This window comes from Mirounga leonina, unplaced genomic scaffold (assembly GCF_011800145.1).
Source record: "Mirounga leonina isolate KUSES-001 unplaced genomic scaffold, KU_Mleo_1.0 Mir_53, whole genome shotgun sequence".
Lineage (NCBI taxonomy): Eukaryota > Metazoa > Chordata > Mammalia > Carnivora > Phocidae > Mirounga > Mirounga leonina.
This window is the reverse complement of record NW_023270807.1, coordinates 9,901,316-9,923,549: the sequence shown is the minus strand read 5'-3', so window position 1 is coordinate 9,923,549 and position 22,234 is coordinate 9,901,316. Positions and strand designations below refer to the sequence as shown.

General features: G+C 55.8%; 1 protein-coding gene across 1 annotated transcript in view; it reads right to left on the bottom strand.

Annotated features, from left to right (window-relative positions):
* Window positions 1-8,942: 8,942 nt before the first annotated feature.
* Window positions 8,943-22,234, bottom strand: part of TTBK1 (tau tubulin kinase 1) — a 34,667-nt gene continuing 21,375 nt past the window's right edge. Inside the window, exons 13-14 of the mRNA XM_034990681.1 lie at window positions 10,217-11,811; window positions 8,943-9,333 (exon numbers count right to left, since the gene is read on the bottom strand). Of these exons, the coding sequence (XP_034846572.1) occupies window positions 8,943-9,333; window positions 10,217-11,811 (1,986 nt within the window). The remainder of the gene's footprint in view (window positions 9,334-10,216; window positions 11,812-22,234) is intronic.

The following is a 22,234-nucleotide window of genomic DNA, read 5'->3' as shown; positions in this document are numbered from 1 at the left end:
ATAAACATTTCCCTATTTGGGATTGCTTGCAATATGGACTTCGTACACTTCAGGACTTCTTATCCTTTTGTCCCTCTCCACATTGAGTGACCTCAGATGACCTCCGTGTCTTAGTTGGGGCTTCACTGACCATTAGCCATGGCTACAACCCATGTAATTATTTCCTCCAATGATGATGGTGGTAATGATGGTGGAATTCCAACTGATGGTATCGATTGCAGTGATAAGTATGGTGATGGAATGGTGTAATCATGATCGAATGGGAATACTGATGGTAAACTGATGGTGATGGGAGTGATTGGGGCAGGGGTAAGGGGTATGAGGCTAGGATAGTGGTAATAGTGATGTGGTTGGTTATAAGGCAGTGGTGGTGACAAGGATTATGTGGTAGACGATAATGATGGTGGTGGTGGTGGTCATGATGAAGATGTGTAGGCTCCTTGAGAGCAAGAATCCTATCTCTCTTGTTACTCATTATGTCATCAAGGGCTAGTAGCATTGATGGTGATGTTGGTGGTGATGGTGGTAATGGAGGCTAGTTTGGGAGAAAGTATCTGTGATTTGAGTAATGATGGTGCTGGCAATAGAGTTAGAGGTGCGTAATGGATATAGAGATAGCGATTGTGGTAAAAATTGATGGTGGTGGTAATGGGCGGGATGTTATGCCACTTTGGGTTTAATGGTATATAGATGAGAAGGAATAGAGAAGATGCCACCTAGAGTTGATGAAAATGGGCTTGTATCATGTATCTCCCTGACCCATGGCCACATTCCCATGACCATGCAGCCTCCCCTCCCCCATCACCTCATCACCATGGGCAATGACATCTGCTAAGGACTTGAAGATCATCCTGACCATCCTTCAGTCTTGGGTTGGTCTCGGCTCTTATTCTGACCTTGACTCTTGATTAGCCAGTGGGAGAATCTCAGCAGGCCCCTGTGGCTGATGATGAGAGGCACACCCTCCACACTCCCACCCTGTCCCTCTTCTCCAGGGTAATCCCCAAGAGTCTCTTTCTACTAATAAAGCCCCCTCCAATGTCCTTGATCTTATGGCCCCTCTCTAGCCCCTGACTGAGCAACCTCGATGAAGTCACTTATTTCTCTGTGCCCCTGTCCTCAGAGCACTCTGGGCCATAGGACAGAAAAGAGAAATCTCTTTCTTGGGAAGTAGGGAGAAGGTCAGCCAGGACCTGGGCAGGTCCTCACCCATGGAGCATCAGGTAGGCTCTGACAGCTGTGTTGGACCTCAGGAGGTGAGCGTGCCTGGCAGGCCTCAGGCTTAGGGAGTGAGGAGGGCACAGATTCTCTATAACCCTCTAAAGCTGTCCTCCTTGGCACAACCTACCCCTGTCTCAGGCCTGGTGCCACCGCCTTTCACTCCTCTCTCTACTCCTCGATTCACACCTGTAACCACCACACTGAACCACATGCAGCTCTTACACCTCCACACCTGGCCCACACTACTCCTGCCAGGAATGTCCTCTCCTCATCATCAGTCCAACTTCAGTTTGTCCTTCAAAATTCAGTCTAAGAATCATATCCATCTGCGGGCCTTCCTCGAAGCTCCCAGGCTGGGCCCAGAGTCTCTGCCTGAGTGCATGTAGCACATGCCAAGTAAAAGTTAATTTAAAACCACCTCCTTGGGACGCCCGGGTGGCTCAGTCGGTTGAGTGTCTGCCTTCGGCTCAGGTCATGATCGTAGGGTCCTGGGATCGAGTCTCAGATCCGGCTCCCTGCTCCGCAGGGAGCCTGCTTCTCCCTCTGCCTCTGTCTCTCTCTCCCTCTCATGAATAAATAAATAAAATCTTTAAAAAATAAATAAATAAAACCACCTCCTTGAGGGCACAGTATGCTTTGTCTCAATTCTCTGATAAAGACCCATGTCTGGCATAGTTTCTGATACATGTGGAGCTCAGCAATGGCCTGAAGAATTAGTTGAATAAATGAATGACTGAAAGAATACTAAATAATGAATGAATAATCCCTGGCATTCGTTCTCAAAAATAGAACAAGAGACCATTTTTCATCTATTTGATTATTCTGGGGATTTTTCCTAGCACTAGACTTGAAGAGGAAAGCAAAGATTGGAGCCAGGATGTTAATTCTGACACTATTTGAAATAGTAAAAAGTTGGAAAGAATCTAATGAAAAATCAACTAAGGGACTAGTTAAATAAATTATGGAACATTCATGCCATGAACTACTATGTAGCCATTAAAAAGACCACGAGGATTCTCATACATTACTGGTGGGAACGTAAAATGGCACAACCACTGTGGAAATGTTTGGTAATTCCTCAAAATGTTAAACATAAAATTACCAAATGACCCAGCAATCTACTTCTAGGTATTTACCCGAGAGAAATGAAAACATTTGTCCAAACAAACACTTGGAAAAGAATATTCATAGCAGCATTTTTCATGATAGCCAAAAGTCGATCGAGTGATGAATGGATAAAATATGGTCTGTCCGCAGAATGGAATATGATTCAGCCATGAAAAGGAATGAAATACTGATAAATACTACAATAGGGATGAATCTCGAAAACAATGCTAAGTGAAAGATGGTAGTCACAAAGAGTCATATATTGTATGAAATGTATTTCATGTATTATATGAAATGTCCAAAATAGACAAATCTAAATAGAAACAGAAAGTAGATTAGTAGCTGCCTGGGGCTGAAGGGGTTGGGGAGATATGGGAGTGAATGCTAATGGATAAGGAGTTTCTTTTGGTGGTGATAGAAATGTTCTAAAATTGACTGTGGTGATGACTGCACAACTCTATGAATATACTACAAACTATATTTTAAGACATATCGTTGGGGGTGCGTGGGTGGCTCAGTTGGTTGGGCGACTGCGTTCGGCTCAGGTCATGATCCTGGAGTCCCGGGATCGAGTCCCGCATCGGGTTCCCTGCTCGGCAGGGAGTCTGCTTCTCCCTCTGACTCTCCCCCCTCTCATGTGCTCTCTCTCATTCTCTCTCTCTCAAATAAATAAATAAAATCTTTAAAAAAAAAAAAAGACATATCGTTGGGCATCAAAATTCGGTTTCAGAATAACAAGTATAACATGTTCTTCTATTTATGGGGGGGACAGGGAAGGAGGGAGGGAGAGAACTATTTTTTTTTTTTTAAAGATTGTATTTATTTATCTGACAGAGAGAGAGAGCACGCACAAGCAGGGGGAGCAGGCAGAGGGAAGGGGAGAAGCAGGCTCCCCACTGAGCAGGGAGCCGGACGCAAGACTCGATCCCAGGACTCTGGAATCATGACCTGAGCCGAAGACAAACGCATAACTGACTGAGCCACCCAGGCGTCCTGGGAGAGAGCTATTATTATAAACATAAAAATGGCGCGCCTGGGTGGCTCAGTCAGTTATGCATCTGCCTTCGGCTCAGGTCATGATCTCCAGGTCCTGGGATGGAGCCCCACATCAGGCTCCCTGCTCAGCAGGGAGTCTGCTTCTCCCTCTCCCTCTGCCTCTCCCCACTGCTCCTGCTCTCTCACTCTGTATCTCTGTCTGAAATGAATTTAAAGAAAAAAAAAATTAAACATAAAAAAGAAGTTATTGGGGAGCCTGGCTGGCTCAGTCAGTAGAGCATGTGACTCGATCTCAGGGTTGTGAGTTTGAGCCCCACGTTGGGTATAGAGATTACTTAAAATAAAATCTTTAAGGGAAGCCTAGGTGCTTCAGTCAGTTGGGCATCTGACTCTTGATTTCGGCCCAGGTCATGATCTCATTGGTGGTGGGATCAAGCCCCATGTTGAGTCCCCTGTTTGGGAATCCATGCTCAGCAGGGAGTCTGCTTAAGGATTCTCTCCCTCTGCCCCTCCTCCCTCCTCTTGCACGCACACTCGAGCGCTCTCTCTCTCTCTCTCTCTCTCTAAAATAAATAAATAAATCTTAAAATAAAACAAAATCTTAAAAAAAAAAAAGAAACCATTCGCAGGAGTTACCTCTAAATGATCAGATTCATGGACGGGGGGCGGTTCCTGTTTTATTTTATATGCTGTTTACATTTGTCTTTATACTACAAATATGATCTGTTTTTAACTTTTTTTTTTTTTTTTTTTTAGATTTTATTCATTTATTTGAGAGAGAGAGAGCACAGGCAGGGGGAGCGGCAGGCAGAGGGAGAGGGAGAAGCAGGATCCCCGCTGAGCAGGGAGCCCGATGTGGGACTCGATCCCAGGACCCGGGATCATGACCTGAGCTGAAAGCAGATGCTTAACCACTTAATGACTGAGCCACCCAGGCGCCCCTTGACTTTTTTTTTTTTTTTTTAAGATTTATTTATTTACTTGAGAGAAAGAGACAGCACACGCATGTGGGGGGGGTAGGAGGGGTAGAGGGAGAGAGAGAGAGTCTTAAGTAGACTCCCCGCTGAGCATAGAGTCGGATTTGGGGCTTGATCTCAAGACCCTGAGATCAGGGCCCTGAGATCACCACCCGCATGGAAACCAAGAGTCAGTCGCTTAATTGATGAAGCCACCCAAGAGCCTCTGCTTTTGACACTTTTTTTTTTTTAAGATTTTATTTATTTATTTGAGAGAGAGCGAAAGTGAGAGAGATCACAGAGGGAGAGGGAGAAGCAGACTCCCCGCCAAGCAGAGAGCCAGTCCCGGGACCTGATCCCAGGATCCCGGGATCACGACTCGAGCCGAAGGCAGACGCCTAACTGACTCAGCCACCCAGGCGCCCCATGCTTTTGACATTTCTAAACAAGAAGGAAGCTGAAAGCATGTGGAAGCCCCACTGATGTCTTGTAAATTAGGACCTAGAGCCCCCTGGCACGCATGTTGGAAGCAAGGGGATCCCAGGAGGAGGCAAGGGCAGGAACAGGAGACGGTTACACAGCTTCTGGAACGTCCGAGCTGCACCTTCGTGGTTTTCTCAGAGGGAAAGCAGAACTTCAGACCTAGGGCCCTTTTACCTCTGATCCCAGGCACAGCCAGGAGCGTGTCCTGGGACAGAAATTGTCTAGGTATTGCCTAGGTGAAAATGTTACACCCGCTGAATGTAGGGTCCAAAAGGCAAAAGGTACAGCAAGTACCCTGCAGAAAAGCCTCCCTTCCCCCTCAGCCTTCCTCCCTGAAGCAACCAGACACCCCTCACTCATCTAAATAGCTGCACATTATACACACGGCTCTCTCATGTGTTCTTAGTCTTGGACACCAGTCCTTAAGTGTATACAAAGCGTATACACCCCCTTCACCGTAGAGCCTCACAGGACTCTGTGATGGGGTCCCCGTCGTGCGGGAGGCCATGCTGTACTAATCAATCCCAATTAGCGGACACTTAGACGCTTCTGCACTTTTTTAAAAGAAGTCTCCACGCCCAACATGGGGCCAGAACCCGCGACCCCGAGATCAAGATACCAGATGAGTTTGTGCCAGTCTAACAAAAAAGCTCCCATTTCCAGACGTCTTGAGTGTGAGATCGCGGCTGAGGCTCTGAGGCTTTGTGGAGTTCCGTGCAGAATACTGCAGTGAGTAACTTTGGACACATGGAGTTTTGCAAGTCTACGCGGCCATGATAGGATACGTTTCTAGAAGTGAAGATGCTAGGTCATAGGCTACATTCATTTATAATTTCCATAGATGTTGCTAGAATAATGGCCATTGTTTCTCTTTGCCTGTGAGCTGCTTAGCTTTATGATTTTCCAAACACTCACTTGTGTCTGTTAACTTCAGGGCCATGAAAATTCTTCCTTCCTCCCTCCCTCTCAGCTGGCACCAAGCCAGGGGACTCAGTCTCTGGCCCTTGGAGAGACAGCTGGGGAGCTGAGAGCTTGCAGGCTTTGCCGTCAGAAACAGAGGGCAGCCCTCTTCATCCGGTGTGACCCTGTATCTGTCTTGTCCTCAGCTTCTGTTTCCATCTCTGTAGAGACAACCTGCCTCCATGACAGTCCCTCCCAACTTGCCCACCAACCAGCACTCTTCCCTGCTGCCCACCTCCAGCCCCAGGACCTGGGCTTTGCCCTCTTCCCCAAAGGAAGAAGAGTCCAGGCCAACTGAACGAAAGGTCCACAGGCTTTTTAATGGTGTGATGGCTACTTCCCTTCCAAGACCCGATCTAATCATGACAGCGGCTTCCAGGGTGTCGGGGTGGGGGTGGGCAGGTGCAGGGTATGGTCAGAGGCCATGCAGTGACTGGGAAGAGGTGGGGGAGGGTGTTACATTCTGTTTGGCGTGTAAACATTCTTCAGTGGCTTCCCTGGGGGAGGGGGAGGGCATCTCCCTGCCCCCCACTCCATGCCCGCCAGGGCTGATCCCCGGAGCTGAGAAGACTGAGCCAGGCCCCAGTGAGGGGCTGGGAAAGGGGGAGCCCACGTGCCTGGGGCACGACCCTTCTCCTGCACCCGCTTCGTGCACAGTGTGGCTTGGGAGGGGAGGCATGTTCTGGGGGTGAGCAGACCTGCCTCTGAGCCAATGACACAGGCTGTGGCGATGAGAAAGTTATAGAGGGGTGAGGTGGTGGTGGACGTGGTGGTGTGACACTCTTTTACAGGGAACGGGTTCAGGACCAGGAGGCCTTGGTGGAAGGGATGAGTGCTCGAGGGGGAAGAGGCTGCAGCTGGGGGTGGGGACACTGGGAGGTGTGGTTTCCTCTGCCTTGGATCCTTCCTGGGGAGAGGAGCAGAGTCAGTCCCCTGGTCCCCTCCCACACTCGTCCCTTCCCTTCCTCCCCCACCTCGGTGACATTCAATGACGCAGAGGCCTGAGGTCAGATGGGAGCCCTAGGGAGGTCTGGAATCCCAAGAGCAGACAGGGTTTTGCGTCTCTGCCCAGCTCCAGTGCTGTATGAAGCTGGGGGTGGGATAGGCCTGGGGATCTCTCAGGCGGCCCCCTTTTCATCCCAACACCAAACCAGGGTGTTGTTGGTCCTGGGGCAGGGGTGAAGCTGGGGGCCCTACATTCACGGTTCGGTTGGTGGCAAGGAGCAGGCCCAGGACCTGGGCACCGGGGGTCATGCCCTGGTCCCCACCTGGCAGGAGCTGATTGTCATTCGGAGAAGCTCTAGGTGGGAGGGAGTGGCCCCTCTTCCACCCCCTCTGCTGGACCCAGAGGGCAGTAGAGGCCTTGGGAGGGTCTCGGGTTGACAAAGAGGGCTCTGTCCGGAGAGGTTTCCTGAGTGTTCTGGGAGCTTCTGCGTCAGCATGAGATGGACCTCGAAGGCCGTCCACCCTGGAGTCCTCCCCTGGGCTGGATTGCAGAGGAGCCACCACCTCGGTGTGGAAACAGCTGCCCAAGCCTGCTGACTCTCCAAGAGGGGCTTCAGCTGGCACCACCAGGCTGCTTCCAGAGCCAACTTCCTCACCGGCGTCCTTCTAAGCGATGGTGGCTGGATGCTGCCAGGCCACTGGGGCATGTCGGGGCCTTTCCTCCTCTTCCTCTGGTTGCCTTGCCTTGCTCTCTGGGAACCAGAGAACAGAGGGGCCAGGCCAGAGGACAGAGGCTGAGGGTGCTGAGGATGGAGGAGGCCTGCAGGGGACCTGTCCCAGATAGACAGAGTTGGCTGTCCCTTCCGCAGCCAGTGTGCCGCTTGGCCCAGACAGAGGCGGTTGAGGCTCGTGATGAGGTGGGATGAGCCATGCAGGAGCCAGACCCAGGAGGAAGCCCCATTTCCATTCATGGAGCAGCACAGCCCTCACCCTCTGCAGGGACAACTCAGCTGCATGGGTTGGGGTTAGTACAAGAGGGGACAGGCTGAAGGCTTAGCTGGGGGAGAAGGGGACTTGGGCCGGACCCATCACACAAGCACACAATCTGGAAGTTAGAAGGGCCTTTCTGCCTTGAGTCCAGGGGCCAGCTCTCTGTCTGCCTGTTTCTGCTCTCTCTGCCCACTGGGGGGGATAACGGTCTGATCCAGCCCCCTCCCCACCCCCAGGAGGACAGAAAAGGTGCCCCGGCCTGAACTGAGTCCCTGAATCTCTAAACAGCCAGTGCAGAGAAGATGAAAACCAGCCATTCTCCACCTCCACTGAACTCAGGAGAGAGGGAAGTCGGCTGAAACTGCAGCAGGCAGGATTGAGGTTAGATGGCAAGAAGGAATTCCTGATGGTGAGGGGTCCTGAGCACTAGATCAGGAGGCCAAGGGAGGGGGTGAAACCTTTTTTAAAGCCCCCCTCCAACTTCCCATTGGGAAACACGTGCCCAGAAAGGCAGCCCACACACACTCTATGGTTCCCACTGAGGACCCACCCAAATTTGGGGGGAGGAGGACTTTGCACCCCAGGGGTGCAGGACAGCAGCCCCCCAATCACCTGCCCACTGCTTCCGACAGGGGTGTCCAGGATGGAGCTGACTTTGGGGCTGGTCAGACCTGCCCCCTCACACCTGAGTAGACCAATGGCCCCTAGGTCCCAGCTCCCCAACCCCAGCCTGGCAGCTGAGAAGAGGCTTTTTGGCCCCTGGGGGGGAGGGGGCAGTGGGGAGGGTAGGCTGGAGCTTCCACTTCCGGAATTTGAGGCTGCCTTTCTGAAAACGGGAGTGGGTGGGCTTGGGCTGGGAGAAGGCCAGGAGGAGGGAAAGGCGCCGCAGGAGGTGTAAGCAGAGGTCCCTGGGGGGAGCACGGAGAGCAGCAGCGGCCTGGCGGGTGGGGGCGGGGGACGTCCCCATGAGTGGAGTCCTCGGTGAAAAAGTGGCTGAGCCTTCCCCGGGGCGGAGGGTGAGCCTGCCCCACCCGAAGGGCGGCAGGGGGAGGGCAGGGGTCACGGAGAGGGGGCGGAGGACCGGGAGGCGGGCCCTCCCCCCGCAGCGCGGCGGCCCCCTCGGGGCCAGGCCGGCGCGCGTCCTCGCGGGTGCAGGCGGGAAGCTGGGGCCGCGGGTGGCGCGCGTCAGGCGCGTAAGGCTGTGCTGGGAGCTGTTTCAGTGTGGCCGGCTGCGGGTGGGGGGCCGGGGTGAGGGTGGGGGGCCGCGGAGAGCCGCGCGCGTCATTATCTGGCCCCGGCCCGGCCCTCCGCGACCCCCGCCCGGCCTTTGGTTGCTGCGCGCTGAGTCTGGAGTTTCCCTCTGGGTCCTTTCTTGGGGCCCCCCGGGGAGGGGGTGCCATCAGGCTGGGCCCGCGCCTGCGGGGCGCCCCGGGGCGGGGGCCCCGCGGGCCGGGCCTGGTGCGAGGGGGAGGAGCTCTCCTTGCGGGACAGGGACTGGCTCCGGGGGGACGCGTTGGGGTGGCGCGGCGCGGCGGAGGCGGAGGGGCCTGGACTGCGCGGGGCGGGGGGCCTGGCGCCGGCTGGGGCTCTCCCGGGCCCCGGGCCCCGGCCGGGGGGCTGTTTGGGGCGGAGGTCAGCAGCCACGGCCGACCCTGGAGGCTTCTGCAGCTGGAGCCTGCGGGACGGAGGCGGGGGGCGGGCGGAAGGCAAGAGAAAAGAGGAGGGCAAAGAAACAAAAAAGGAGAGACAGTTTCAGAATCGCTGAGCACTGAGCCCTGGAGCCCTGCGTCTTCGGAGCTGGGTGAGGCTGTGGAGACCAGGGCACAGGTGGATAAACTAGGACTGGTGCTCCATCCTCCAGGGCAGGACCTCTAGGGGCCACACACTCCCGGGCTGCTACCTGAGAGCCTGCTGCAGGCTTTCTTGGACCTGTTTCATCTTTAAAATTCTCATGGAGGGGCGCCTGGGTGGCTGAGTTGGTTAAGCAACTGCCTTCGGCTCAGGTCATGATCCTGGAGTCCCGGGATCGAGTCCCGCATCGGGCTCCCAGCTCGGCAGGGAGTCTGCTTCTCCCTCGGACCCTCTCATGCTCTATCTCATCCTCTGTCTCAAATAAATAAATAAATAAAATCTTTAAAAATAATAAAATAAAATAAAATTCTCATGGATTTTACATTCTACTCTATCACATACCCGTTTACATATGAAGAACGTTTTCTCGCAACGACTCTGGTCTTTATCCTTTGGCCTCAAATGCCTCCCGGCACACCAGAGGCTGTGTGTGAGTCTCACTGGCCCCCATTAACCTTTCCCAAGCTTGGCCTCCCTGGCGACCCCTCTAGACATGTGCACTGTAGCCACTCCCTTGAGCCCAGTGACAGGGCTGGAACCTGAGTCAGAAGAGGCGCTTGGTTGGGGACGTGGTGAACAGGAGGGGTGGCCGAGGGTCCCTCCTGCATCCTCACTAGGCCCTAACCTTGGCTCCGGGGAAGCTCCTGCCGGGGGAGGCCTTCTGTGGTCACCCTCCGCCCACCCTAGGGCTGGCAGCCGTTTCTCACCTGCTGGTGATGGCTGTGTCGGAGGCGGGGGCAGCGCCATGGGGGCTGCCCGCGGACTGCTGCTGGGCCGCGGCGGGCGTGGGCATGCGGATGCTGATGGGGCGGGGAATCCGGCTCCGGGTGGCGGCGGCGCCCCCGGCCTTCCTGGGGGCAGCGGGCTCCGAGGCAGGCGTGTCCTCCTCGGAGCCCGTGCCCGAGAGCGTCTCCGAGGCCCGGCGCTGCTCCTCACTGGAGGAGGACGAGGCCCCAGAGGCCAGCCGCAACAGCAGGCGGCCCTGCCTCTTCTCCATCACCAGCCTCGCCAGGTCCTGCTGTGGCCGGGCCCTCTTGCCCCACCGCTCTCTGGCGGACAGGGAGCCGGAGGGCTCCGAGCCCGTGTCCTCCTCCGACAGCAGGACAGGGATCCGGCTCCTGGGGCGGGGGCCTGCCGTGGCATGGCGGCTGGGGGAGACGGTGGCCAGTTTCTCGGGGCCTGGCTCCAGCGGGGACGCTGGGGCCGGCCCGTTGGCAAGGGCTGGGCCATTGGGCAGTGAGTCTGTGGCCGCCTCCACGGGGGTGTCCCCGGGGGGGCCAGTCGGAGCACAGCTCTCCAGCCCTGCCTGGGCGATGCCGTTCTCCAGGGGCACGGAGGCCCCCTCCTCCACAGCCCTCCCATCAGAGGGTGCCTCCAGGCCCAGCTCACCCCCAGGGCCCAGCTCCTCAGGCCGGGAGGCTTGTCCACCGGAAGACATGACATTGAGGTGGGTTTTCTCCGCAATGTGCACAAAGGTCCTCTCAACTTTGGTGAAGGGTGAGGAGGTGACTGCCACTCCTCCTGCCCCTGCGGTCACTGCCCCGGCCCCTGGCCCTGTCCCGGGTCCAGGGGGCTTGGGCTCAGACTTGAGGACAGAGGACAGGGTGCCCGGCTCAGACACGTCCAGCTGGCTGCCGGTGGGCTGGGGCCGCTCTTGCTGAGGAGTGAGGGCAGCCAGAGTGCCCAGGTCAGGGTCGGGGGCCAGGTCGGCGGCGACGGGCGACTTCTTCATGTCGCCAGGGGAGACGAGCACCAGCGTTTTGGAGCCCTCCTCAGGCTCCAGGTCCCCGTCGGCCATGGAGGCCCGGCCCCTGGACTCCTTCTGGTCGTCAGCCAGCAGCGTGGATGGGGCACCCTCCTGACTGCGGTCCGTGCTCCTTTCACTGCCATCACTGCTGCAGCCGCTGCGAGGCCCCAGCACCTCCCCTGGAGCCACTGCCTCCTCCCCCTCCTCCCCTTCCTCCTCCTCCTCGCCCTCCTCCTCCTCCTCCTCCTCGTCTTCCTCTTCCTCCTCCTCCTCCTCGACTTCCTCCTCCTCCTCTTCCTCCTCTTCCTCCTCTTCCTCCTCTTCTTCCTCCTCTTCCTCTTCCTCCTTCCCATTAGCTTGGGGCTGAACTGTTGCCAGTGGGACCTGGGGGGTGGTGAGCAGCATGTGGGAGAAGCCCACCCTCCGGACCCTGTTGAGCAACCGAGCCCGTTCTCGGTAATCAGAGAGATCTTTCTTGAAGTCCTGGTAGGGCAGGCTCAGAGGCACAGCTCGCGGGAGACCATTGACCTCAAACGGGGGCGCCACGGAGAACACCTGCAAGGGGCACACACAGGGACTCGCTGATGTCACCCGCCCTGCAGGGCCCAGCGGCTCGGGGACTGCACCCACAAGCCGGGAGGCCCATGTGCCTAGGCGCATGCACCAGAGCGTGTGTTCCGTGAGGATGGGCACTGGGTCTGTTTTGTCCATTGCTCTATCCCCCAAGGCCTAGAAGGGTCCCTGGCACGTAGTGAGTGCTCAGGAAATCTCTGAGGAAGGAGTGTGTGCATGCTCCATTTCCCCTGAGGTTTCTCTGTCTCCCGTCTCCCATCTCCCTCCCATCCCCCTCCCTCTCTTCCCCAGAGCCAGCTCTAGTTCAGTCAACAGAAGACAATGACACCTGCAAGGCGTCAGAGCCACCATGTAGATCAACTCTCCCTTTGACAGAGGAGGAAACCAGGTCCAAAGAGGAGCGGCAAGCGTCCAGGTCCGGACACGGTTTCTCTGCAGCCAGGGAGCTGGCCGCCAGGGCCATCAGAGCCTATGCAGGACCAGGTCCAAGTTCGCCTGCTCTCCACACCCCCAAATGCAGGCTGGGCGCCCCTGGAGCTCCGCCCCCCCCTTCCCTCCTGCCCCTTCCCAGCCTGTCGGTCAGGAATTGTCCAGCCCTCTCTGGGTGTGTGTTAAGTGCACACCTCATCCGGGAATCCGCAGCCAGCTTGTGAAGGGCAGTTTCTGTCCACTTATTAAGTTTTCCCCTTTTGAAGCTTTGGGCTGAGCCCTTGGCAATGGGATGGCCTGTTCTCGGCTTTCTGGACTCCTGCCACGTCTCCCCTTAGCCTCCTTCCTTCCAGACTAGAAAAGCCTGATCACCCTGTCAGGACCTCAGCGCTTGCATCTCCTCCAGCTCTGCCCTAGTCCGCACACGCGCGCACACGCACAACTCCCAGCACCCCCAGGGCACCAGGCCTCATCGGGGCTGACACCGCTTTGTTTCAGGTGGGGAGGGTGCTGACGGCGTCCAGTGCTTTGTCGGCCTTTCTGAACATGCTGGACCTTGTCTTCCTAAACACAGCCCATCCAGATCGGGAGCCCCAGAGATCTGACACCTCCAACACCTGCAGGTGCCATCCAGACTTGCAGGGAGTCCTGCTGAGTATTCTTCAACATCTGAGTCTGCTGCCTCAGCTCCAGGGGCACAGCCCTATCCTGCCTGGGGCTTCCCCAGCCACTGGCCTGTCTTCTCCTGCCCACATTGCCCATCTATCCTTCCTACAGCTGCTAGAGTGATCTTCCCGAAACTTAAAGCTGATCCTATCTCTCTGCTTCAAACATGCAGCAGCCTACAGTAGCCCCCACGGTCCTCAGAGGACAGTTCCAATTCTTGGTTTGGCACGTGGCAATGCTGCCCCGCCCTTGTGGTCTGGCTCCTCCCTTCTTCTCTGACCTCACTTCTAGCAGCGCCCTGGGATCCCTGCCCTGGGCGCTTGCCATGCTGATGCCCCCAGCAGTTCCCTAAGTGCTCGACACTTCTCACACCGCTGTCTATCCCTCTGACTGGGGTCCCTGTCACTCCCTCTATTCACATGACAAATACCTGTCCTTCCTCCAGGACTGAGCTCAACCAGCCTTCCAGAAAACCTTCCTGTCCACCTGCCGAGCAGGCATCATCACCCTCCTTTCTACTTGTTTTCCCACATCCTTCCACTAGAGGCTTCACTGAACCCCTTGAGGGCCTGGCCTTGCCTTTTCTATCTATCTTTCTTTCTAGAAGAAGTCCTGGAATGTCTACCGTCCTGGCCACCGTGGTAGAGGCTGTGAATCTGTGGATCACGTATCGAACAAGACAGATGTGGTCCTTGTTTTCACAGAGTGTAGCAGTCTCTCTATTAGGAAATGAAATGGGTTTGCAACGACGTGGATGGAACTAGAGAGTATTATGCTAAGCGGAATAAGTCAATCAGAGAAAGACAATTATCATATGATCTCACTCATATGTGGAATTTAAGAAACAAAACAGAATATCATAGGGGAAAGGAGGGGAAAATAAAATAAGACGAAACCAGAGAGGGAGACAAAACAACCATAAGAGACTCAGTCATAGGAAACAAACTGAGGGTTGCTGGGGAGGGGGGGGCAATGGAATGATGGGCATTAAGGAGGGCACGTGATGTAATGAGCACCTGGCGTTATGTGAGACTGATGAATCACTGACCTCTACCTCTGAAATCGATAATACACTGTATGTTAACTAATTGAATTTAAATGAAAAAAAAAAACCCACTACATTTGACCAAAAAAAGGGGGGGGGGATGAAATTGGGATAATGCGCACTCCACAGAGGTTGTGATCATAAATGAGGTCAGATAAGCAATGGGTCTGGCATATAGCAGTTGCTCAATAAATGTCAGCTCCCTCCCACCCTGCCTCCCGCCCATTTGCCCTGCTCCTCTGCTTTGGAGATCACTGCTTCCCCCTCCAGCCCCAGCAATGCCTGGATGCCACACCCATGGCAGAGAGGGTGGTGAGAAAAGGAGGGGCTCTCTCAGCTGAGGTCTCTGTGCAAACAGCCCAAAGGTGGGTGGAGGGGAAGGCAGGAGTCCCCAAAGCTGAGGATCTGCCCAAGGCTGTGACTTCTCCCTTCCTCAACTGCCATGATCTTTCTCATGATCAGACCATCCAGGAGGACGTGATAAGGGGGGGGGGTGCAAGATGGGGTAGCATCAGACCCCAGACAGGACCCTTGCCCACCCTGTCTGAGCCAAGCAGGGGACTTCCTTAGAGCTTTGTCTTCTTCACATCCAGGCCAGAATTCCCCAGTAATCGTTCTCTTTTTCTACACCCTTCATTCTTCATTCATTCATTCATTCAGCAAACATTAAGCCCTGGTTCTGTGCCAGGCTGTGTGCTGGGGCGCTCTGCCATGTTTAGTTACCAACAGTAAGGCTCAAGATGACTAGCAGAGGTGGAGGGGGTGCTGTGAGATCCTGGGTGAGTCGTGACCGTGGCGTATGTGCTACAGACACGGAGCTCTGATCATGTCTCCCTCCCTGTCCAGCTCAGAAATCACCCACCCAACACCAGATGCGTCCCACCCAGCACCTCTGCCTATTTTCCCTGTCCCACCTCTGACACTTGGAGCATCCCTGGCAGAACTACCTTTTTCTCTGGCCAGGCCCCGGATCTCTTTAGAAAAGCCCCATCCATAGGACGGACCCTCCGCTTACAGTGTCCTTGTTACATGATCATAGCTGGAACCCTCTGAAAGCCCTCCCCTTCTGTTACACGGGAGGGGGAATGAGGACTGAAATCAGGCAGCAGTGACAAGGTTAGATTAGGACACAGCCTGGAGAGAGGCATGCCCTCTCTCTCTGGCACGCCCACTTCACAAAGCACATCAACCAAGGTGGCTCGGAACCCCAAACTCTTTCCATCGCCTCATTGGCCTCCCACCTTCCCATGCAGGGAACCTGGGACCCTGTGCCCTTTAGCAGGAAGAGCCATGAACCTCAGAGTGGGGACAGCTTTGCCCTAAGTATCACTGACAAGCCCACGAGCATCTGGACCTGCTGGGTTTTCCATTTCAGAATCCCTCCACCCGGGCGCCTGGGTGGCTCAGTTGGTTAAGCGACTGCCTTCGGCTCGGGTCATGATCCTGGAGTCCCGGGATCGAGTCCCACATCGGGCTCCCTGCTCGGCAGGGAGTCTGCTTCTCCCTCTGACCCTCCTCCCTCTCATGCTCTCTGTCTCTCATTCTCTCTGTCTCAAATAAATAAAATCTTTAAAAAAAAAAAAAAAAAAAGAATCCCTCCACCCCTCCCCATCTGGCTCCTTGTTGGGGAGGGCAGGCCTGGGCTCAAGGTCCTCCCTCCTCAGAGAGTGGGAAGTCCTCCTTCACCCTCTCCCAACCTCTCCTGAATGCCCGTGCCCAGCAAATATTCAATCATTCACCCACACCATCCTGTGCTCTTTCATTCAGCCAGTGATCCTTAGATGGCCTCTGTGTGCTTGGTCCAGTAGGCTTGCAAACACCACGGGAGGGGGACACCAGTGACCCCCTCCCATTCCAGCTCAGAGGGCAGCAAGTGTACTGGGTGTCAGCAAGGGGAAATCAGGGCCTGGGGGAACTCACACCTTCCTACTCCCTTCCCAGAGCAGCGACCCTTTATGATTCCAATTTGCTTATTGTGGTTCTGCAGCTTGGCTTGGCGCAGCATTATCTGGGGGTGCTTTTAAACCTACAGAGCCCTGAGTCCTACTCCCCCTGCCCCCAGATTCTGTAGGTCCAAGATGAGGCGCAGAAATCTCTCTGTTTTACAGCTCCCTGGTGATTCTGATGGGGTTTGGCCAAAGGCGGATGCGGTAGGGGTCAATCATAGAGGAGGGGAGGCAGGCCACTGGAGCTGAGACCCTCAGAGAGAAGGAAAGCCCTAGCCGTCCCCTTGCCTCCGCTGAGCCCAGACCCAAAGGCTGTGGCCTCACCAACTTCAGAGCCCCGCCAAGTCCATGTTTACTCCAGTCAGCAGGGAAAGCGGAGGGAGGTGGATGGACCAGACTCTGATCTTTCGATGCCACCACAACCCGGCTCTCCTCAGCCTTGACTTGTCTGACACCAGGGGCGGGTTAGTCTGCACATCCCCGTTCCCCAGACAGAGTACAGAGAGCGGCTCTCCTGCTTGGACCCTGGCCAAGCCCAGACACTGCACACTGCACTTAGGCCCACAGTCCCAAGGTCAAAGAAGGGAGGCTGCTGAGTGACCAAAGCTGGAGGATGGGCCCTGACCCCTTCCCCCTCCCCAGCAAGCCTCTCACAGCAGTGCGCCCCTTCCTCCTCCCTCAGCAGCCACCCCAGGCACCCTTCCCATCTCTCCTCCTCCCCAGGGGAGCCCCCGATTGCCATCATTGCCCCACAGGAAAACAGAAGAAGTCGGCAGCGCAGCCCCCTCTGCCCACCACCACCTTTCCCAGATTTCTCACCTGTCTGTCTGTCTGGGTCTGCACTCTCAAACTACATCTGCCAAGCCAGGAGCCCTCCCTCTGCTCCTCCACCCCACACCTAGGAGTGCCACTCACCCTGGTGCACTGGCCATTGACAGTCATCTGGGTGGAAAGACTAAGATGACCAGAGAAGGCGGCTGTCGCGGCCCTAGGTCTTTACAGATCTTCGCACACCTGACTCCCAGATCTCAGTGTCCCCAACCCATCCTCACCTGTCCTGGGCAAGGAGCTGACAGCATGGGAACATTCTAAATGCTCCAGGGGTCAAGAAATGCAGCTGTAGCTTGCCCTTCTTCTGCCCCCACACTTGCTTTAGGCCCCAAGGAGTAAAGTGTGGCCTGGTGACAGCACCCCAACCCCACCCCCAGGCTCTGCACAATCCGCTCTCTCGCTGATCCCCCTGGATAGACCATTCTCCCCCAGGCCAGAGCTATCTCCGATCCCCCATCAGAGCAGAGGGGCAGGGAAAGGCTCGCAGGGTCCCTTCACAGGGCTCTCTGGCTTCCTCCTTCCCACCACACACACACACACACACACACACACACACACACACACACACACACACACACACGGCTTCAATAGACTGATCCACAGAGAACAGATCTAGGTGCCCACCTCCCTACTTCCCATCCCTCCTCCAGCAAGTTGGCAATTTGGAGTCGGGGCCCCAGAGACCAGGGTCCCTGCCCTCCGCCCATCCAGTGGTGGGTTAGGAAGAAGGATGAAAAGAAAGCAGGCGAGGCGCAGGTTCCTGGAAGGCGTTTTTAATCAGGATTTGGTAGTACACAAGCTCTCCGGATTGTCTGCATTAACATACAGGGACTTAAAAAGGCACAAGATCCCTCGCACAGCGACGCGTGACGGCGGGGCGCCCCCACCCCCGCCCGTGCGCGGCCGTGTGCGTGTGGGTGCGTGTCCGTGTCCCACCCCCGTGGCGGCGCCGCGCGTGTGCGTGTCGGTTTCAAGTGTTGGATTTGTACAGTACTTGCAGTCTAGGGGCGGGGGCTCAGTGCATGCTTCTCCACCCGGGCCCAGGGCCCCCCGACGCCGCTATGTACGCTGAGGACGCACCCCGGAGAGAAAGAGGAAGAGGAAAAAAAGCGTCCCGTCTTTTTGTGTGTGTGTGTGTGTGTGTAGTTTTGAGTTTTTCGTGCATGCTTACGCTGGCCGGGGTCGGGGAATAGTGCAAGCTTATAATACAGTATTATTGCAGTACAAAAAGGGGAGGGGTATGATGGGATGTTTAGGAATAAACTGGCTGGAATTCGGGACTTCCGGAAGGGTCCTCTCCCCAACCCCCTTCCCATCCCTCTCTCCCCTCCCCACCACGATTAGGAAGCGTCTCCCCACGCTGGGAGGGGATCCTCGGGTCCCTGGAAGGAAGGAGCTCAGCTGGGCCCCGGCTGAGCTTCCCCCCTCCCACCCGTCCCACCTCTTAGGGGGCAGGGGCCAGCCCTCTCCTTGCTAAATACTGTCAAACATTAGGGCCCCCAACCCCGCCTGCTCCCCAACGGAAGCCCCTCCAATGAGGGGAGGAGGGGTCGACGGAGCAAGTGCAAAGGAAGCAGATGTTGGTCCCTGAGTTTTATTTTCGGGGGTGGGGAGGGAGAAGAGCTGGAAGTGGGGGCGTGTTTGGGGACCCCCAGGGCCCTCAGTCGTGGAGTGGGGTGGGGCAGGAGACACGGACGTAAAGGAGAGGGCAAAAAGGGGGTGTTGGGTCGCTCTGAGAGACCTAGCTAGGCTCAAAGCTTTGCTCCCCCTCAACTCTGGGCTCTTTGGCATCCAACTGCAAGGCCAATTATGGGGGCGGGGGGAGGCTGTGGGCGGTGAGGTAACAGGCATCGGGGGTGGGGCGACGGGGGCCCTTCGAGCCGGGAGAACCGGCCAGCTTCCCTCCCAGCCCCTCGTCTGCACCCCGGCCCTGGAAGCACTGAGGGGCGAGCCCCAGGCCGCGAGGCCGAGGAGGGGAAAGCAAACACAAAGTTGGCGCGAGGGCGGGGCGGCAGGGGGGCTACCCGGGAGCGGGGGGTGGGGGGTGGGGGGTGGGGAGGGACACTTTAGCAGCAGGCAGCTCGGCGGGGGCGCGCGCGGAGGCGGGGCTGGGGGCGGGGGCGGGGCTCGGAGGCCGGCCGGTACCCTGGTCGCGCGCGTAGCAGCGAGTTAAAAGGACGGACGGTACATTCGTGGCGCGCGGGCCGCGGGGGCGGGCGTGTGGGGGCGGGTCCCGGGGGCGGGAACGGAGTGGAAGTGGTGGTTGGGGTCCTGTTACAGTAGAGTTAGAAACCTGCGGGGCGCCTGGGTGGCTCAGTCGGTTGAGCGACTGCCTTCGGCTCAGGTCATGATCCCAGGGTCCTAGGATCGAGTCCCACATCGGGCTCCCTGCTCTGCGGGGAGCCTGCTTCTCCCTCTCCCTCTCCCCCTGCTTGTGTTCCCTCTCTCGCTGTGTCTCTCTCTGTCAAATAAATAAATAAAATCTTTAAAAAAAAAAAAAAAAAAAAGAAACCTGCGAGAGGTGCCCGGAAACGCGATCTTTGTGCTCTCCTAGCTGGGGGGCTGCTAGTTTGTTGTCCGGAGAGTGGATGAAATGTGCGCGCAGCTATGGAGTGTGCGTGTGCGTGTGTGTGAGGGCCAGTTAGTCGTGGCAAGGTGAACCCCACCCCCCGCACCCGCAAAGCCTGTGCAGGTAGAAGGGAGGGTAAGTGGTGGGACTGACGGCGGAGCCAAGTGCTAGGAGAGATCCAGGAAGGTTCCCATAGTCCTTTGGGCTTCGTTGCCCCTCCTCCCCCACTGCTTCTCAACTCTTTACTTGGGGGAAGGGGCCCACTTCGGCTCCGGGGCGCCCTGGGCTGGGAAGCCCTGGGCTGGGAAGCCGACTGGGTGGTATGGAGAACCGCTGGGGATATTTGAGGAATGTGGTCCTCAGGCTGGGGGCCTCTCCCTTAGGGAGAAGGATGCTTTAAAAATTTCAGAGGCTGACCCGCTAGTCCCAGGGGACACTTCTGTCCCTAATGGGAATAATGCAAACTTTGGGGACACGCCCCCCAACTTAAGGAGAGTGATTTGCCACTCCTTGTTACCAAGGTGCTGGCTACTGTATGGGGTGGGCTGATTCCTGCCCTTTGGGTTGGAATCTCAGTGGAGTTTGGGGTAGGGTGGGGTGATGTTCAGGCCCTCCTTAGGGGTCTGTGCTTCCATCCTCAGGTACCAAAGCAACCCAAAGACAGCAGAGGATATTCCATCCTCACACAGCCAGGGGTCCCTACACACTCTTAAGCATGGTCTCCCCTGCCCACTCAATATAGACACATTTGCCACAGCTCCTCTACCATCCAGTGGCCCAAGCTCCCCCCACCACTGCCTGGACACACAGCACCACCCCTCCCCAGAAAAAGGGACCTAGGCAGGGCAGAGGAGAGAAAAGGAGGGTCCTGGGACCCTCTACAGAGAGGAGGACCCCTACCTTTTCCTGTGATTGAAGGGGTCTGGCCCACCTCTCTTGGCTGGGGAAGCAAGCGTTAATGTACCAGCATGGCTCAAAGGTGCCATCATTCCCCCACGTGCTGGGCAAGGCTGTGCCCATTTTCCCCAAAACTGGAAATGCAGAGGGAGATTGATGGGTTCAGGATGCTAGTGGTTGGGATGAGTGTTGAGTGGTTATTGCTGTGACCCAAGCTGCCTTGAGTGCGTGGGGGTGTCTACTGATTACTGAGAATTCACTAGAGCATTTTTCACTCGCCCAGGGTCCTATGCCGTCAGAGAAAATACTGGTCCTGCCAGGAGGACCCCACTTACCACAAACAAGTCCACTGGCCCAGATACATATTCAGGCACACAAACCATGAGGTCACCGACAAGTACACAAAGCACACACCACACATCCCCACTGGCTGTGAGCTGCCGCCTCTAAGAAGCCCACCTGATTTGAGTTCCCAGGAAGAACACCATCCCCCTTGAAGTGCCGCAGCCTTGGACAGGAGAAGGGGGTGGGGAGTCCTCAGGCTCACAGAGGTTGCAAACTGAGTTCAGGGTCTCTGCCCTTAAGCCAGTTTTGTTTGGCTCAGAGTGATATTTCTTTAAAAAGTTTTTTAAAATTTCATGCCAATAATTAAAAATTGCGAGATTTCACATAAAAATTGGAAGATAGTGACAGCAGTTGGCTGAGCTGAGGATGGGGGGAGTGCGTCTCCCACTGACCACAGCCCCCAAACCTGGCCACTCTTTGACATGGCTTGGCCCCTGCTGTGGTGTGAGTTGGTGACACTGGGCTCAAATCCCCATGGCCAGTGCTCACCAATGCCAGTACCTGCCCCATCTGTGAGCCCGAAGCCCAGGACCCCCCCCCCCCCCCCCCCAATACCTTGAGTTCATGGTTCTGAGCGCCTGCCTTCTCACTGTAGCTCTTCCTCCACCTACTGAATCTCCAGAGCTGTTCTGGGATGCTTGGGATGGAGAGGTGGGGTTTCTGGAGAGATAGGGTGGGCCACTTCAACCAACCCTGGTACTCTGGAGTGACTTCCCCCCACCCCACACCATCCCACACCGAGGTGGAAATGGAGAAGGAAGGAGAGTCTGGCTCCGAGACAACTCCTTCCTTTCAGTTAGAGTGAGGAGGGGCCAAGCAGAAAGGACAGGAACTAGATCACTACACAGACTAAAAGGTTCTAAAACTCCTATCAAACAAGACTTCAGTTATTCGGCATTGGCAGGCGTTTTTATATTTTTGTAAATGAAATATTCTGATTAATCCATTAAATGCAGATAATACTGGAATCGACCTCATAGGCTATTATGAGGGTTAAATGAGTTAATTTTGTAAAGTGCTTAGATCACTGCCTGGCACATAATAAGCACTGTGTGCCAGTGACCGTTTAATAAAATAATAAAGTAATAATTGGAAGCCACCACTATATGCAGGGTGTGACTATAAAGTACAAAAACACCATTTTCAAAGTACAGCAAAGAGCGCTGCCTCTTTTCAAAGCTGACCCTGGGGAGGCTGTGCGCTTTCCCCCAGCAGGGAATCATTTCTTGAAACATTCTGACCTCCTCTTTGGGAAACCCTTCGGAGAAGGAGCCTGACGACACTGTGGACTCACAACTGCCTTACCCAACCTGGGACCTAGAGACAAGGAACTTACTCCGGACCATTCACGGCTCTGCCGAGCTGCACGTGAACTTGACCCAACACATATGGCTTCACATGGCCTTCGCTATTCCACCCTCAAAAGGTAATCATGTTACCAAGATCCCCTCCTGTTGGCTCAGAGCTTTATGGCTTACAAGATGCTCTCCCCGCCACCACAGAGGGTACGCAAAAGGATGTCCCTCAAAGGACAAAATATCTGAATCATGATCTTAATTTAAAGGACACCCCCTCTCCCACCGGTATCAGTTTTGGGGGGGGGGGTGTCTGCATGCGTGTGAAAATTCAGCCAGTTTTGGCATGCTTAACAGGATTCCCCCCAAAGGCTTTGGAAAT